Raw genomic sequence first — 16,642 nt, 5'->3', positions numbered from 1 at the left:
GTCTATCACAAGTCTTATAAGTAGACAACTGATGTCCAAGTACAATCATCCTTTTCTATCCTAATAAAATATAGACATCTATAGGAAACATATCTGACTTGAGCGTCGGAGTGTCTTCTGCAGGTCAACAACCCATTGGAGTGGATCACGTTTTCGGGAAGGATTGAAGATCAAAAGAGAGCATAGCAAAGAAGGACAACCGACCCTCGGACCAATTCAACCGAAACATTTTGGCGTCCACCGTGGGGCCAAGCGGCATCCCCATGAAGCCACGAAGAACCAGACGCGCGCTCGGTCTCGACATCGCTACTTCGGATCAACACCAGGTTTTGCAACAAGAGTAAAAATTTCCGTAATAATTCCTAAAGGCATGTCTTTTGTTTTGAGAACTTTCAGGAACCTTCAGTCCTACGTCCAACCTTGAGAGGTTCCCATTTTCATTATAATTTACAAAATATAATATATTTGTTTAACTCATATTTTTGTGAGTAAAAATATCCTGTACAGGAAGGTACAGAGATATGTTCAACCTTGTCAGGTTCTACCAACTCTTAAATTATAAAATATTATGCACAAGATAGTTCAGAGCTGCATTCAACCTTGTGAGGTTCTACTAACTCTTAATTTTAAATTATAAAATATTATGCACATGATGGTTTAGACCTGCGTTCAACCTTGTCAGGTTCTAGTGACTCTTAATTTTAAATTATAAAATATTATGCACAGATGGTTTAGAGTTGTGTTCAACCTTGTCAGATTTTACCAACTCTTAATTTTAAATTATAAAATATTATGCACAAGATGGTTCAAAGTTACGTTCAACCTTGTCAGGTTTTAACCACTCTTAATTTTAAATTATAAAATGTTATGCACAGGATGGATGGTTCAGAGTTGCGTTCAACCTTGTCAGGTTTTAACCACTCTTAATTTTAAATTATAAAATATTATGCACAGGATGATTCGGAGTTGCGTTCAACCTTATCAGGTTCTACTTACTCTTAATTTTAAGGGTTAAATATGTTTTTCGTCCATTAATTATCACACGATTTTGGTTTTAGTCCCTACTCAAAACTTTGATTGCTTTTAGTCCTCATAGTTTTGAAACTGTTATAAATAGTCCCTAATTTTGGATGGCATTAATTTTTGTTTGACATGGCTAACGGACAGCCCACGTCTGATGCCAAGTATGAGTTTATTCTCTCCCACGTTTTCTTTTCTTTTTATTCCAAATTTGCACACAACCCCCTAATTTCTTCAATGTTTACACTTCACATGGCAGATCCAAAGGTACCTCTGCCAATAAGTTTTCCTTTTTGCCACTGGTTTTTCATTGGGAAGGGTTTCGTCTTAGCAATAGGAAGGGAAAAGATAGCACGAGGTGAGACTATGGGAGCTCCAAGCCCAGCCCAAGGAGGCAAGGGTAAGGGATGGACAGAGTAAGGAAGAATGGTTTCCCGACGTGCCATTGAGGTGTCAAGGGATAAAATGGAGTGTATGGATGGAGAAGGAGAAGGAGAAGAAGGAGAATGGGTATTTTGGGGCTTTTGGGGTGTTTGGTGGGGCTTTTTCCCCGCGGGCTTTGATGGGGAGGAGAAAGGGTGGTATCAGTGCGCAGTGTTGATAAATCAAAGAAAGCAGGAGGTGGGTGCCCAGCTGAAGGGCCGGATGTTGGCATCTCTGGTGCGGACAAAATCATCGACAAAGCACAATTAAGAAATTCAATGAAAATGATTTGAATAACCGATATAGTACACGAGGAAACGGAAACTACAAATGAAACAACGAGTGTTGAAGTTGACAGAAGGAATTGAATTACATGCGCATTTGAAAACCAGCGGGGAGGGTAAAATCGACGGCGGCATTGGGTTTGTCGACGGCAGCATTGGATTTCTCGGCGGCAGCATCTTTGGAGAAGGGTAAACGGGAGTCGATGGCTCTGGGCAAGGGTAACGGTTGAGGTCTGAAGGAGGGGGCGGAGGAACGATCGAAGGTGTTGGTGAAGCGCGACAAGGGGGGCGATGACGACGGCGTCTATGTCCTCCACGTGGCTCAGCTTCCTGGAGTGCGTTGACTAAGACATGACCTCGCCGTTTGCCACATCTACTAAAAGTTAACACCGTCCAATTTTAAGGATTAATAGTAAGAGTTTTAAAACTATGAGGACTAAAAACCATCAAAGTTTCGAGTAGGGACTAAACCCAAAATCGTGTGACACTTAAGGGACGAAAAACATATTTAACCCTAATTTTAAATTATAAAATATTATGCACAGATGGTTCAGAGTTACGTTCAACCTTGTCAGGTTCTATCGACTCTTAATTTTAAATTATAAAATATTATGCACAGATGGTTCAGAGTTGCGTTCAACCTTGTCAGGTTCTACCGACTCTTAATTTTAAATTATAAAATATTATGCAGAAGATGGTTTAGAGCTGCGTTCAACCTTGTCACGTTCTACCAACTCTTAATTTTAAATTATAAAATATTATGCACATGATGGTTCAGAGCTGCGTTCAACCTTGTCAGGTTCTACCAACTCTTAATTTTAAATTATAAAATATTATGCACAGGATAGTTCAGAGCTGCGTTCAACCTGTTAGGTTCTACCGACTCTTAATTTTAAATTATAAAATATTATGCACAGGATGGTTCAGAGCTGCGTTCAACCTTGTCAGGTTCTAATGACTCTTAATTTTAAATTATAAAATATTATGCACAGGATGGTTCAGAGCTGCGTTCAACCTTGTCAGGTTCTAATGACTCTTAATTTTAAATTATAAAATATTATGTGCAGGAAGGTTCAGACCTCAACTTGGTCAGTTTAGAATGCCCGCTCGGGGGAAGTCATAAAAATGACTTCGAAAATCCCTGCTCAACGTAGGAAGTCAGAAAAATGACTCTTGTCTTAAGATCGCTCGGGGAAAAATCAGAAAAACGACTTCAGAAATCCCCGCTCAACGCAGGAAGTCAGAAAAATGACTCCTGCCTTAGGACCGCTCTGGGGGAAGTCAGAAAAATGGCTTCAAAAATCTCTGTTCAACGTAAGAAGTCAGAAAAATGACTCATGTCTCAAGCCGCTAGGGGGAGTCAGAAAAATGGCTTCAGAAATGCCCGCTCAACGCAGGAAGTCAGAAAAATGACTCCTGCCTCAGGACCGCTCTGGGGGAAGTCAGAAAAATGGCTTCAAAAATCTCCGTTCAACGCAGGAAGTCAGAAAAATGACTCCTGTCTCAAGTCTCTCGGGGGAATCAGAAAAATGACTTCAGAAATCCCTGCTTAATGCAGGAAGTCAGAAAAATGACTCTTGCCTCAAGCCGCTCGAGGGAGTCAAAAAAATGTGCTTAAAAAGTCCCGCTGAACGCAGGAAGTTAGAAAAATGACTCCTACCTCAAGCCGCTCGGGGGAAGTCAGAAGAATGGCTTTAGAAATCCCCACTCAACGCAGGAAGTCAGATAAATGACTCCTGCCTCAAGCCGCTCGGGGGGAAGTCAGAAAAATGGCTTCAGAAATCCCCACTCAACGCAGGAAGTCAGAAAAATGACTCCTGGCTCAGGACCGCTCGGGGGGAGTCAGAAAAATGGCTTCAGAAATCCCCGCTCAACGCAGGAAGTCAGAAAAATGATTCCTGCCTCAAGCCGCTCGGGGGCAGTCAGAAAAATGGCTTCAGAAATCCCCACTCAACGTAGGAAGTCAGAAAAATGACTTATGCCTCAAGCCACTCGGGGGAAGTCAGAAAAATGACTCTTGCCTTAAGCCGCTTGGGGGGAAGTCAAAAAAATGGATTCAGAAATCCCCACTCAACGGAGGAAGTTCGAAAAAGAACTCTTATAAGTCAGCTACTCAATAGGTTCAGTTTTGTCAAGTTCGAATGCCTTTTCATTATAAAAATAAATATTGAAGCGTTTACTTTATTTAGAAGCATATTTTTTGGAGTGAAAATCTCTTACAGAGGAAAAAGTTTTCAAAGAGAACTCTTAGCATTTTTTGTTCAGTCTAAGGAATAGGTCCAAAGAGAACTCCTAGAGTTCGCCGTCGGTACATAGAGCAATGAAGACTTAAAGCATAGAAGATAGACTCCCTAAATACAACGTGAGCGACCTCTTTTAAAGCTCATAATAATCCCTAAAAACCTCTTTTAATAAGGAGCTTGCTCGGACTTGGGGGGCTTATGTACTATATGAAGTATACCGATCGGAATTGATTGTCATTAAGCAGGTACTAATATGTCAGATTGCCTTAAGCTCTACAAATATACGATATTAATGATTAATTATTGGATTTGATTACCCAAAATATATTGTACTAATAGTTAATCAATGGACGTGGCTATCACAAACCTTATAAGTAGACAACTGATGTCCAGGTACAATCATCCTTTTTTATCCTAATAAAATATAGACCTCTATATGAAACATATCTGACTTGAACGTCGGAGTGTCTTCTGCAGGTCAACAACCCATTGGAGTGGATCGCGTTCTCGAGGAGGATTGAAGATTAAAAGAGAGCATAGCAAATAAGGACAACCGACCCTCGGACCAATTCAACCGAAATAGTTTATACTAATATAGCAATTTAAAAATAAGCTCAATAAACTAAATACATAACAGTTTCTATCTCTTGTCTATAAATATCTCTTGAGGTTTATATGTTTCTTCGTATCAGCTTCGCACCATTATTAAGCACATTGCTTCTTATATGGAGTTTCACTTCCTTGCATTGTTTTTTTCTCTCAGTGTGAGATTTAACTTTAGGTTTACATTTCTTCTCATCTATTATGTTTTTATATATTTAAATTGATCTATGGATATTTGTATGAAAAGGTGATACTGATGGCTGCTCAGGCTGCCTTACCTCCAGAAGTTTACTGGGAAAGGATGCTTCCAAACACACCAATCCCCAAAGTAATCAGAGATTTTTCCAAGAGGTTAGCATACATTTTAAGGGCTTTTTGTGAATTTTTGTTCATATTGAAATATTTCTATCTTCTCTCTACATTTAAATATAGGACCCTTTAATTTTTTTTATTTTATTTTATTGTCCTTTAAAATTTCATTATCTTCCATTAAAAAGTTTATTATTAAAATATCCTTTATATTTATAAAAAAAACAACTAGTTCACCATTCTCTTCTATAGAGATCTTGTCCTTATACATTCTTTTCTATAGAGATCTGTACATTCAATCTCATTCATCTTTATTCAAATCACCGGTAAAAGAAATTTAATTCATGTTTCCCTTCACTAATTTTCTTTTGTATTTAAAAGTTCTAATTAGAAAATTCACGTTTATTTTAATAATCGAACAACTTTTATAAAAGCAAATGGAAACGGTACTATCCAAATCCAATAACATTAGTTCTAATTAGAAAATTCACCTTTATTTTAATAATCTGGCTTTGATTTCTCTGTATGACACGGAATTAGACAGTTCCAAGAAAACTACAACGTATTCTGGCTTTGATTAACATATGGAGTAAAAAAATTAGCAACGCCAACTTTGCACGACTCTATACAAAAACAAATCCACACGACTAGTTGTAAATATCAACAAAATCAGGTAGAAACGTTAAATTTGAAGGAATCTGATACTAAGCAAACATATATCGATCACAGCAGAGGAAGAAACTTGGTGCCCAAATTTGTTGGTCCCCAGGCTAGCATCTATTATGTATGTATGTGTGTATAGGAAAATATTTTAATTTAGCTTCTCAACGTAAAAGGAGGATTTCCTCTTTAGGAAGGAAAAATAACTAGTTCCCCTTCCAAATATTCCTTTAAAATATGTATGATAAACTAAGGGAATGAGGACCTGAGACTAACATAATCAGGCGCCCACTTACAAAGTTTCTATCTCCTGTCTATAAATATCTCTTGAAGTTTATATGTTTCTTCGTATCAGCTTCTCACCATTAACCACTTTGCTTCTGCTATGGAGTTTCACTGCCTTGCATTGTTTTTTTCTCTCATTGTGAGATTTAACTTAGTTTTACATTTCTTCTCATTTCTATTATGTTTTTATATATTTAACTTAAGCTATGGATATTTGTATGAAAAGGTGATACTGATGGCTGCTCAGGCTGCCTTACCTCCAGAAGTTTACTGGGAAAGGATGCTTCCAAACACACCAATCCCCAAAGTAATCAGAGAACTTTCCAAGCTAGGTTAGTATACATTTTAAGGGCACTATAGTTCTTTTGAGAATTTTTGTTCATATTGAAATATATCTATCTTCTCTCTATATTTGAATATAGGACTCTTTAATTTTTTTTTTAAAATTTTGTTGTCCTTTAAAATTTCATTATCTTCCATTAAAAAGTTTATTATTAAAATATCCTTTATATTTATAAAAAAAACAACTAGTTCACCATTCTCTTCTATAGAGATCTTATCCTTATACATTCTTTTCTATTTTAGTTGCAAATCTATTGTTGTTTTCAGAAAAAATAAATTTGTAAATTTATTCTAACTTTTCAACCCGTAACAATTTTCAAACTAGTTAAATTATATAAACTATATGTATAATATATATTATTTTTATTTTTAGAAACACTGGAATATTATATTCTTTTAATATATGAAAATAAAATTTATACATTTTACTGATGGTCACTATGGATTTCCAAATAATCTCTCAAATTGTCATGTAAACTTTTACTCTCAACAATTTATGGAGTTTCGAACTAATTAGTTCATTTTAAAATTTCAAACAGCCAAGCTAGACTTTTCAAATAAAAACAATATTATGGAAGACACGAATTTGATTGTCTAAGTTAGTCATGATAAAATATGAACAAAGATGTAAAACATAAAAGGAAATGTAGAGAAATTAAAGAAGGCAATTACACCACTATTGAATACTTTATATGAATTGCAAGATGGTGTGAAAAAGATTACATCACAAGACGGGTTCCTTCACTTCCGGTATGGTGATAAGAAAAATGAATTACAAGATGGTGTCAAAGAGATTTCAGAAGGATTTCCTCTCTTTTATGGTGCTAAGAAAAATGAATTACAAGATGGTGTCGAAAAGATTTCAGAAGGGTTTCCTCTCTTTTATGGTGCTAAGAAAAATGAATTACAAGATGGTGTCGAAGAGATTTCAGAAGGGTTTCCTCTCTTTTATGGTGCTAAGAAAAATGAATTACAAGATGGTGTCGAAGAGATTTCAGAACGGTTTCCTCTCTTTTATGGTGCTAAGAAAAATGAATTACAAGATGGTGTCGAAGAGATTTCAGAACGGTTTCCTCTCTTTTATGGTGCTAAGAAAAATGAATTACAAGATGGTGTCGAAGAGATTTCAGAACGGTTTCCTCTCTTTTATGGTGCTAAGAAAAATAAATTACAAGATGGTGTCGAAGAGATTTCAGAAGGGTTTCCTCTCTTTTATGGTGCTAAGAAAAATGAATTACAAGATGGTGTCGAAGAGATTTCAGAAGGGTTTCCTCTCTTTTATGGTGTTAAGAAAAATGAATTACAATATGGTGTCGAAGAAATTTCATCACCAGATGGTACTAAAAAAAATGAATTGGAAGATGATGTCAAAAAGATTTCATCACAAGATGATTCCAAAGGAATTCCATCGGAAGATGAGACACCTTATGACCCTCAATCGAAGGAAAATGCTGTTCTTCGAGGGATAGGTCCAGTTGCTAATCATCATCATCATGATCACTCAAAACCAAATATATTTTTCTCAGAAGAAGGATTGAGGCGCGGCGCAAAATTGGATGTGGAGTTACCTAAAAGAAAATTTGTAACCCCGTTGTTGCCCCGCGAAATTACAGAACACTTACCATTCTCATCAGAAAAGATAAATGAAATATTAAAGATTTTGGCTGTGAAGCCAGATTCTAAGAATGCTGAGAATGTGGAGGAAACTCTGAAGATCTGTGAAGAGCCTGCAATGAATGGTGAAGAAAAACACTGTGCAACTTCAGTAGAATCCATGGTAGACTTTGTCACTTCTAAACTTGGCAATAACGCCCATGTTACTTCTACAGAAATTGAAAGCAAGTCCCAAAAGTTCATAGTTAAAGATGGAGTGAAGATTTTAGCAGAAGAAGAGATAATTGCATGTCACCCAATGAATTACCCATATGTTGTGTTTTACTGCCATAAGATATCAAATAGCACTGCACATTTTATGCCATTGGAGGGAGAAGATGGAAGTAGGGTTAAAGCTGTAGCAGTGTGCCACAAAGACACATCAAAATGGGATCCAAACTATATTGCATTCCAAATTCTCAAAGTCAAGCCTGGGACCAGTCCTGTGTGTCATTTGTTCCCTGACGGTCATCTTATTTGGTATGCTAAATCGGGTTAACTAAACCTATCATGCCAGGAATACTATCCTTAAATTAAATAAGGCATTTCTGGATTTATGTAAGATATCATGAATGTAAAAATGATGATGATGTGATGTATGGTTTGTGTTAGTTTTATGGTGCTATTTGAATTTTTAAACTTGCTTTCACATAATTGGATAGTGATCCAGATATATGTGAGCTGCAAACAAAAGACACTAAAAGCATCCACTATCCTAAAACTTAATTGAGTGTGTCTTAAATTGCTTTATTGGATGTACGACACCACTTTAATTCCAATGATTGAATTTTAAGCAACTCTTAACTTATAATATGATTTTATATTCCCTTTATTTACTCTTAAATTAATAAGAAATTAAAATACTAATTTAATTATTTTAGTTCCTTTGTATAACACTTAATAGTTCAAGGATGTGGAATTAACTTAGTATTCTGTATCATGAAACAATTCTTAATACACATTCAATTTAAAGAAAACAAAATTGAAAAAAAATGAGAAATAGCACTGTATAAGAAAAAACAAAAAAAGAAAACACTTCAGCACCTGCAACTTCCGACCCCGTTTGTGGTTGGTACTACTTACTGTATATCTATTCCTTTCGTTCAACTTTCATGGACCATTTTATAAACCCACCTTGAATAATGATAGTCATTATATAATCTATACCTAATATAAAGGGGATTTTTTTTATGTTCATATTTATTTTCCAATTTTATTTTTTAAATAAAATTTTTTAAAATTAAAATACTCATTTTATCAATTTTATTATTTAAGTGATTTTTTTTCTAAATTTAATTATTTTCTCAATTTAATCAGATTTTTAAATTTAATCATTTCTTAATTAAAAATTAGTTACAAAATACATAAAAATTATTTATAATAAAATTATAAAAATGATTCATGTTTAATTTTATAATTGTAATAATAACACTAATAACAATTTTATTATTCTTTTTATCATAAAAAAAAGGTTTAATACCTCTTTTGGTCCTTCGAAAAGGGACAAATGTTCAATTCGGTCCTACCTTTTTTTAGAAGTTCAATGTGGTCCTAAATTTTGTAAAAAGTGTGCAATCAAGTCCTTTTTGGAAACGGCGTTAATTTTTTAACGAAGCAGCTGACAGGGTGGACTGAAGTTTGCTACGTGGCTGTGTGAGGGTAATACGTGGTTTTCCTAATTCGAAAAATCCTAAATTTGAAAATTAGGAACCTAATTAAAATTAGAATTAAGAGGGAAAACTCCCAATCTGAAAGGATTATGAACCCTAAATTGGAAATCCCAATTTCTTTCTACCCTCTTCTTCTTATGTCTGCTTCGTCACGCTCATGTGAGGGAAAGATATAGTTTTCCCTTCTCTTCTTCTCCTTCGGCGCTGCTCTGCAACCATATGGCAGCTTCCTTTCTCTCACGTTGGGACAACTTGCGACAGCTTTGGGGTGGTCTGCGGCGGCGGAGCTTGTGAGCGACACAGCGGCAGAGGCGCGACCCTTGGGGTTTCGATGGTGGTTCGCGCGGTGGGTCTCGAGCGACAGGTTTGCGGAGATCAACGAAACTTCGCCGAGGTTGGCCGCTGGATCTCTGGGTTTTGGTTTTTGTTTTTGGTTCTGGTTTTCTGCAGGTGGAGGGCTGGCCTCGCGGTACTTTTCGAGCACGACGAACACCCTTCAGAAGAAGTCATTCGTATCTCAAACACCAATTTCTCTCTAACTCAAACCCTAATTTCTTAACCTCAGTAATATTACCCTCTCACAGCCACGTATGACCCTCTCACAGCCACGTATTACCCACACACAGCCACGTAGCTAACTTCAGTCCACCATGTCAGCTGCTTCGTTAAAAACTCAACGCCGTTTCCAAAAAGGACTTGATTGCACACTTTTTACAAAAGTTGGGACCACATTGAACTTCCAAAAAAAGGTAGGACCGAATTGAATATTTGTCCCCTTTCGAGGAACCAAAAGAGGTATTAAACCTAAAAAAAATAACACATGGTGTATTTGTTTTCAATGGTATTATTTAAAAGAAATAAGCTTTTTAGACAAAACAGAGACATTGCACCTAGAATCCACATGTTTTTCCACCTGGAATTGTCCTCATTCTGGGTACAATAATTTATGGTTGAGATAGAGAATCCAAGTTTTTAATCACTAATGATATGAAAATCTCTCAACACTTTGATATTTTGTAGTAGCTTCTTTCTTTTTTACTTCTCCTATGGTTTTGCTTTGCAGAATTTATATAGATGTTGCATTTACTAGCCATTGAGAATTTAAATTGTAGTATTTGGTCATAATCTTAATATGAAATGACTTAATTGTTTAATTTGATTTTTCAGTTTGAATTTTCAATGTGATTCTTCAAGATTTTAATTCTAAATATGTTTATACTTTTTAGGATATCTTCTTTCTTTTATGAATAAGTTCACACTTGATTAGAATTCTACTTTTACTTCAACATTCACGATTGTCTTGTTAAAGAAACTTTGTGTAATATGGTTCGAGATTTGAATTTTCAGAGCAATAATATTTCATACTCAATCAAACAGTTCCTTCATTAATCATTTTCTAGTTTTCTTGATTTGAATGTTTGATTCAACAACTTTCTTTTTCTAAAATGAAATTATCACAAGATAATTTTTTTGAATGTTATAGCACGTATAATTAATTCTCTGTTTCAAACACTTAGATTATTAATTCACATGATCAATTCAGAGATTAAAACATTCAATAGAAGATCAGTATGTGTTATAGTTCATTCTGATGCTTTGTATCACTTAGACCATATAACGCCTCATATTACCCAAAGACCGACGGGTCGTCTGACTTGTGTCAATCTAATGAATTGGATCATCTAATGACTTAAGTCATCTGATGAAAATATGGTTCCCCTCCCCTTATCACTCACTTTGCATTATTTATTGAATAAAATATAAGTACTTGTTTCTTTTATATAAGTATAACCTCTAATATTCTATTTCAAAATTGAAAAGCTAGCCCAACACTGTCCTAACAACAGTAGGTCAGCCCAACCCAAGACCCACAATCTCAGTACCAACCAGAAAGAACCTTAACAAGACCTTCAACAATAAGTAACAAAGTCCGTCAAAATTCTAATGATTATGTAGATTAGTAGGTACATACTCAAACAATATTTATATTTACTTTATTGGGACTTTTTATTATGTACTCATAATGTTGTTACATTACAAATTGAATAATTTACCCTATGTGGTGATATAGTTTTGTAGAAAATTGTGCAATATATGCATATTTGGTAATTAACTGGTATTGCATGTCTCTGTTTGAGTAGAAATATATTGACAAGTTTGTTTCGGTGATGTGCTATTTCTAAAGAAATATTGATAGATTTGTCTGAGTTCACTACAAAAAAATATTATTACTTACGGACAAAATTCATATGTAAGGTTTAATTCATAAATAATATAGTGTTACATACTATTTACATACGGATTAAAATCTATAAATAAAATTATCATAAATATTATGACATACGAATATCTATAAATAATTATATATAAATTTATCCATAAATAATTACATACAAATTATTTATAGAATTACATACGAATTTATTTGTAAATAATTACATACAAATTTATTTGTAAGTAATTTATATAAAAAAATTTATATATAATTATATACAACAAAATCTATATGTAATTACATATGTATTAAAACAAAGACCCAATGACTGAGGCCCAAAAAGGCTCAGGTCCGAGAGTCTAAAAGAAAGCTCTGGAAGCTTTCCTCTGTCAGAGAGTTGGTGGATTCCAACTCGTGCTGCTCGTGAGAGAAAGAAAGAGGCGAAGGAAGAACTCCATGGTGTTCCAGCTCCACTCGCAGCAGCGATGGATGTGCAGAATCCAGAGCCCAGTTGCAGGGAAGGAGAGGCGTAGTGACAGAGGTAAGAAACACTTTTATTATTGCTTTTGATAGAATGAAAAATGCTGAACTCAGTTTTCTTCTTTCTTGACTTAGACAACACACTGAAACCCTGTATATATAGGGTTTCGGTAAGATCAAGAAAGTTAACAAGAAACATTAAAACTCTAACAGAAAACAGAAAACCCTAAAACACAAATAACACTAAAGGACAAATTAATGCTCTTAGGAGCATTAACCATAATAACAGAAACATTAATACTCTCCCCTCAAGCTGGATTATGGATGTTCACTAATCCAAGCTTGGGAATGATAGATTTGAAATGTGTTCGGTGAGGAAATTTAGTGAACACATCAGCTAGCTGCTCTTCTGATCGAATCGGAAGAAGGCATAGGAATTTGGCCTGAATCTTCTCACGAACCACGTGGCAGTCCAGCTCAATGTGCTTGGTTCGCTCATGAAAACTCTGGTTGTGGGCAATGTGTCTGGCAGAGTTGTTGTCACAATAGAGGACAGCAGTAGCAGTGGGCTGAATTTGGAGGTCTTGTAGGAGGTAGTGAAGCCACTGCATCTCACAAACAGTAGCAGCAAGAGCACGATACTCTGCTTCAGTAGATGATCTTGACACAGTACTTTGCTTCTTTGACCTCCATGAAACCAATGAGGATCCTAGGAAAACACAGTAACCAGTAGTTGACCTTCTTGTGTTGGGGCAAGTGGCCCAATCCGAATCACTGAACCCTTTAATTTGTATGTCAGAGTCAGCTGCAAAGAAGAGTCATTCTGAGGGGCTGGATTTGACATATCTTAGAATATGTTGCAAGGCTTGATAGTGATAGTTAGTAGGTTCCTGCATAAACTGACTTAATAAGTTAACAGTAAAACACAAGTCAGGCCTAGTATTAGTCAAATAAAAAAGCTTCCCTATTAATCTGCGATAGGCACTGGGATCATCCATATAATTCTCTGTTTTGTATAATGAGTTCGTGTTGCTCAAAAAGGGTGTAGAGCATGGTTTGCTTCCCAACATTCCTGTTTCTTCAAGGATGTCAAGGACATACTTCCTCTGGCAGAGATGTATCCCCTCTTTAGATCTAGCAACCTCAAGTCCCAAAAAGTACTTGAGTTCTCCTAGATCTTTTATTTTGAACTGTCGATGTAAAAGGGCCTTTATGTGAGTGATCTCATTCATTGAATTTCCTGTTAGGACAATGTCATCTACATATACAAGTAAGGCTGTGAATTCTGTAGAGGTTTTCTTGACAAAAAGAGAGTGATCAGATTTAGATTGAACATAGTTAGCAGAAATAAGAAAGGTAGATAACTTTTCAAACCATTGTCTACTAGCCTGTTTCAATCCGTATAGGGATTTAGTCAATTTACAGACTTGTCCCTTGGTGTTAGTGTCTAATCCAGGTGGGAGATCCATGTAAACATCTTCTCTTAAATCTCCATGCAAGAAAGCATTGTCTACATCAAGTTGATGTAAAAACCAATTTCTTGAGGCAGCAAGAGCAAGTAACAACCTAACAGAGGTAAGTTTTGCAACAGGGGAAAAAGTATCCAAGTAGTCTATCCCCTCTTGTTGGGTGTAGCCCTTTGCTACCAGTCGGGCTTTATACCTTTCTATAGTACCATCAGCTTTGTGTTTTACTTTGTAAACCCATCTACATCCAATGGGTTTCTTTCCAGGGGGAAGTTGAGTCAAAAACCAGGTAGAATTGTCTTGTAGTGCCTTGATTTCTTTTCGCATAGCATCAGCCCACTCAGGACTGTCCTTAGCCTCCTCATAGCAGCTGGGTTCTTTGTCAGCAGTCATGGCAAGAGTGTACCTTAAATGTTTCTTGGACAAAGATTCATAGGATAAAAAATTAGTAATAGGATAAGGAGTTTTCAAACCATTTTTGACGCATAATGATGCAGATGAGAGCTGATCGGTTTGATGTATGTAGTCCTTCAAGTATTCAGGGGTCTTCCTTATTCTGCTAGATCTTCTCTGATTCATTTCTTGTGCCTCTTCTATAAGATTACTGCCTTCAGCAGTGGTACTGGTGCTCTCAGCTGGTCTTTCACTGTTTCCTCTATCCTCAACCAAGTCCCTTCTACGGCTATAGGGCAAATTATCAAGGAAAAACATCTTGTCTTCACTATCATTGCTGTTATCTTTATTGCTTTGCCCACTCCTATAGGGAAAAATGTCTTCATAAAAGATAACGTTCCTACTAATGAAGATTTCCCTAGTATTTATATCAAGAACAATATATCCTTTAACACCATTTTTGCAGCCCAGAAATATACCCTTTTTAGCTCTAGAATCAAGTTTATTTCTATTACTTTCCAAAGTGGAGGCAAAACACAAGCAACCAAAAACCTTTAGGTCAAGATAAGTAGGGGAATTACCATGCAGTATATCATAGGGGGTTTTATTTTCAATAACAGAAGAGGGAAGTCTATTTATCAAAAATATACTATGAGACAAGGCATAAGACCAATAAGCATAGGGAATGTTAGACTGAAAAATCAAACTACGAGTAACATTTATTATGTGTTGGTGCTTACGTTCCACAACAGAATTTTGTTGTGGAGTTTCAACACAGCTTCTTTGATGTTCAATCCCATATGAATCATATATGCTGGAACAGTTGAATTCAGGACCATTGTCAGTCCTAACAGTTTTGACAGTTTTATTAAATTGGGTCTTAATTTTTATGATAAAAGCTTGTAGAAGTTCCCTAGTTTGACTCTTACTATGCATGAGAAAAGCCCAAGTATGCCTACTGCAATCATCAACAATAGTGAGAAAGTATCTATGCCCATGGATAGATGGGATGGAAATAGGACCCCATATATCACAGTGTATTAAATCGAAGCAATTAGCAGACACAGAATTACTCTTAGGAAATGGCAATCTGTGTTGCTTAGCATAATGGCAAATGTCACAAGCATTATCATAAGTAGTTTGAACATAAGGAAAAATCTTGCATATTCTTTCAACAGTTTTGTGTCCAGAATGGCCTAGCCTATAGTGCCACAAATTTATATTTACATGTTCATATGAGAAAACAAAACTGTGTGTCTGGTTCTTTCCAAAAGACTGTAGGTAGTAAAGCCCTTTGTACACATTAGCACATCCAATCATCCTTAATGTAGAGCTGTCCTGAATTTGGCATATCTTAGAGGAAAAAGTCAGTGTGCAATTTATATCTCTAGTTAGACTTTGGACAGATATGAGATTGAAAGTAAATTCCGGTATATATAAAACATTAAAGATTATCAATTCATTAGAAAATTGTACAGTCCCTGCATAATGTGCAGTGACAATGGAATTGTTTGGCATTCTGACAGATATTGGTTTGATTTTATTGAATGTTAAGAATTGATTCTTGTCATGGGTCACATGATCAGTGGCCCCTGTGTCAATAATCCATGAGGACATACCTTGTTTGTTATCTGCAGTATCTTTGTGTATTTGACTGACACTGTGAAGGGATTGTCCACCTTTTCAAGCATTTGTAGCAATTTTTGCATTTGTTCTGGAGTGAAGGAACTCTGAACAGAACTTTGAGTAGGGTTCTGAGTAGGATTTTGTTGATTGGTCTGTGAGACAGTAGATGTAGAGCAAGCATTGGCAGAACCCCATTCACTTTGTCCCATATTACTCTGACTGTTACTGTCATTTTTCTTGTACCATGGTGGATATCCATGTTTAGAATAACATTCATCAACTGTATGGTTCATCTTATGGCAATGGGAGCATTGCTTCCCATAGTTTGGGTTTCTTCCTCTCCCTCTTCCTTGGCTGCGAGGTGCAGATCCACGTCCATGACCTTTCCAATTCTGTTTTTCAGTGGTGTTGACAAGTATCTTGATATCACTTTGATTGGTGAGGCCAGAGTCATGTTTTTCCTGTCTTTCTTGCTGCATGATGAGAGAAAATACACGGTTGATGTTAGGTAGGGGCTCCATCAACAATATTTGTGTCCTCACAGTATTATAACAGTCATTTAGGCCCTTTAGGAAACAAATAACATGTTCCATTTCTCTGTATTTATGAGAAATCTTAGACAATTCACAGCTGCAGGGAATCTTGCAGCTACAACTTGGGATGGGTCTGAGAAATTCCAGTTCTTCCCACAAGATCTTTAGATCAGTAAAATACTGACTCACACTCCTTTCTCCTTGTTTAATAGAGTGGATTTCTTGGAGCAAATCTGAAAATTTAAAGTAGTCTCCTTTAGAGAACCTTTCTTTTAATTCTTCCCATAGCTCTTGAGCATATTCCACATATATAACACTTTCTGCTATTTGGGCAGAAAGAGTCTTGATGATCCAAGACAGTACCATCATGTTGCTTCTTTCCCAAGAATCAAAAAGAGGGTCATTTCTTGGAGGTTTCTTGATTCCTCCATCTATGA

General features: G+C 35.9%; 2 protein-coding genes across 3 annotated transcripts; one reads left to right on the top strand and one right to left on the bottom strand.

Annotated features, from left to right (window-relative positions):
- Positions 1-4,668: 4,668 nt before the first annotated feature.
- On the top strand, positions 4,669-8,439 carry LOC124823279 (uncharacterized). 2 transcript variants are annotated; one of them, XM_088106207.1, is made up of 4 exons: positions 4,669-4,732; positions 4,821-4,924; positions 6,054-6,159; positions 6,874-8,439. In XM_088106207.1, the coding sequence occupies exons 1-4, from the start codon at positions 4,696-4,698 to the stop codon at positions 8,319-8,321; spliced, it is 1,695 nt and encodes a 564-aa protein (XP_087962333.1). In that variant the 5' UTR covers positions 4,669-4,695; the 3' UTR covers positions 8,322-8,439. The 2 variants fall into 2 exon arrangements, with proteins under 2 accessions (XP_087962333.1, XP_087962334.1); XM_088106208.1 differs by lacking the exons at positions 4,669-4,732; positions 4,821-4,924 and adding an exon at positions 5,467-5,966.
- Positions 8,440-14,042: 5,603 nt separating this feature from the next.
- LOC148203456 (uncharacterized) lies at positions 14,043-16,571 on the bottom strand. The gene is made up of 3 exons (XM_088107609.1): positions 15,666-16,571; positions 14,127-15,384; positions 14,043-14,059 (listed from the first exon to the last, which is right to left on the bottom strand). The coding sequence occupies exons 1-3, from the start codon at positions 16,569-16,571 to the stop codon at positions 14,043-14,045; spliced, it is 2,181 nt and encodes a 726-aa protein (XP_087963735.1).
- Positions 16,572-16,642: the final 71 nt, after the last annotated feature.

The sequence above is a fragment of the Vigna umbellata genome, chromosome 2 (assembly GCF_029865625.1).
Source record: "Vigna umbellata cultivar VRB3 chromosome 2, Vumbellata_1.0, whole genome shotgun sequence".
NCBI lineage: Eukaryota > Viridiplantae > Streptophyta > Magnoliopsida > Fabales > Fabaceae > Vigna > Vigna umbellata.
Note: the sequence above shows the minus strand (reverse complement) of the source record. Positions and strands in the feature narration are given on the sequence as shown.

Bases quoted from the DNA above. Each gene is read 5' to 3' on its own strand.
- LOC124823279 (XM_088106207.1), top strand. From the start codon at position 4,696: ATGGAGTTTCACTTCCTTGCATTGTTTTTTTCTCTCA. The intron at 4,925-6,053 runs GTTAGCATACAT...TTGTATGAAAAG, and splicing joins ATCAGAGATTTTTCCAAGAG to GTGATACTGATGGCTGCTCA. The intron at 6,160-6,873 runs GTTAGTATACAT...ATGAATTGCAAG, and splicing joins CAGAGAACTTTCCAAGCTAG to ATGGTGTGAAAAAGATTACA.
- LOC148203456 (XM_088107609.1), bottom strand. From the start codon at position 16,571: ATGGTACTGTCTTGGATCATCAAGACTCTTTCTGCCCAAATAGCAGAA. The intron at 15,385-15,665 runs GTATGTCCTCAT...TGCCAAATTCAG, and splicing joins TACTGCAGATAACAAACAAG to GACAGCTCTACATTAAGGAT.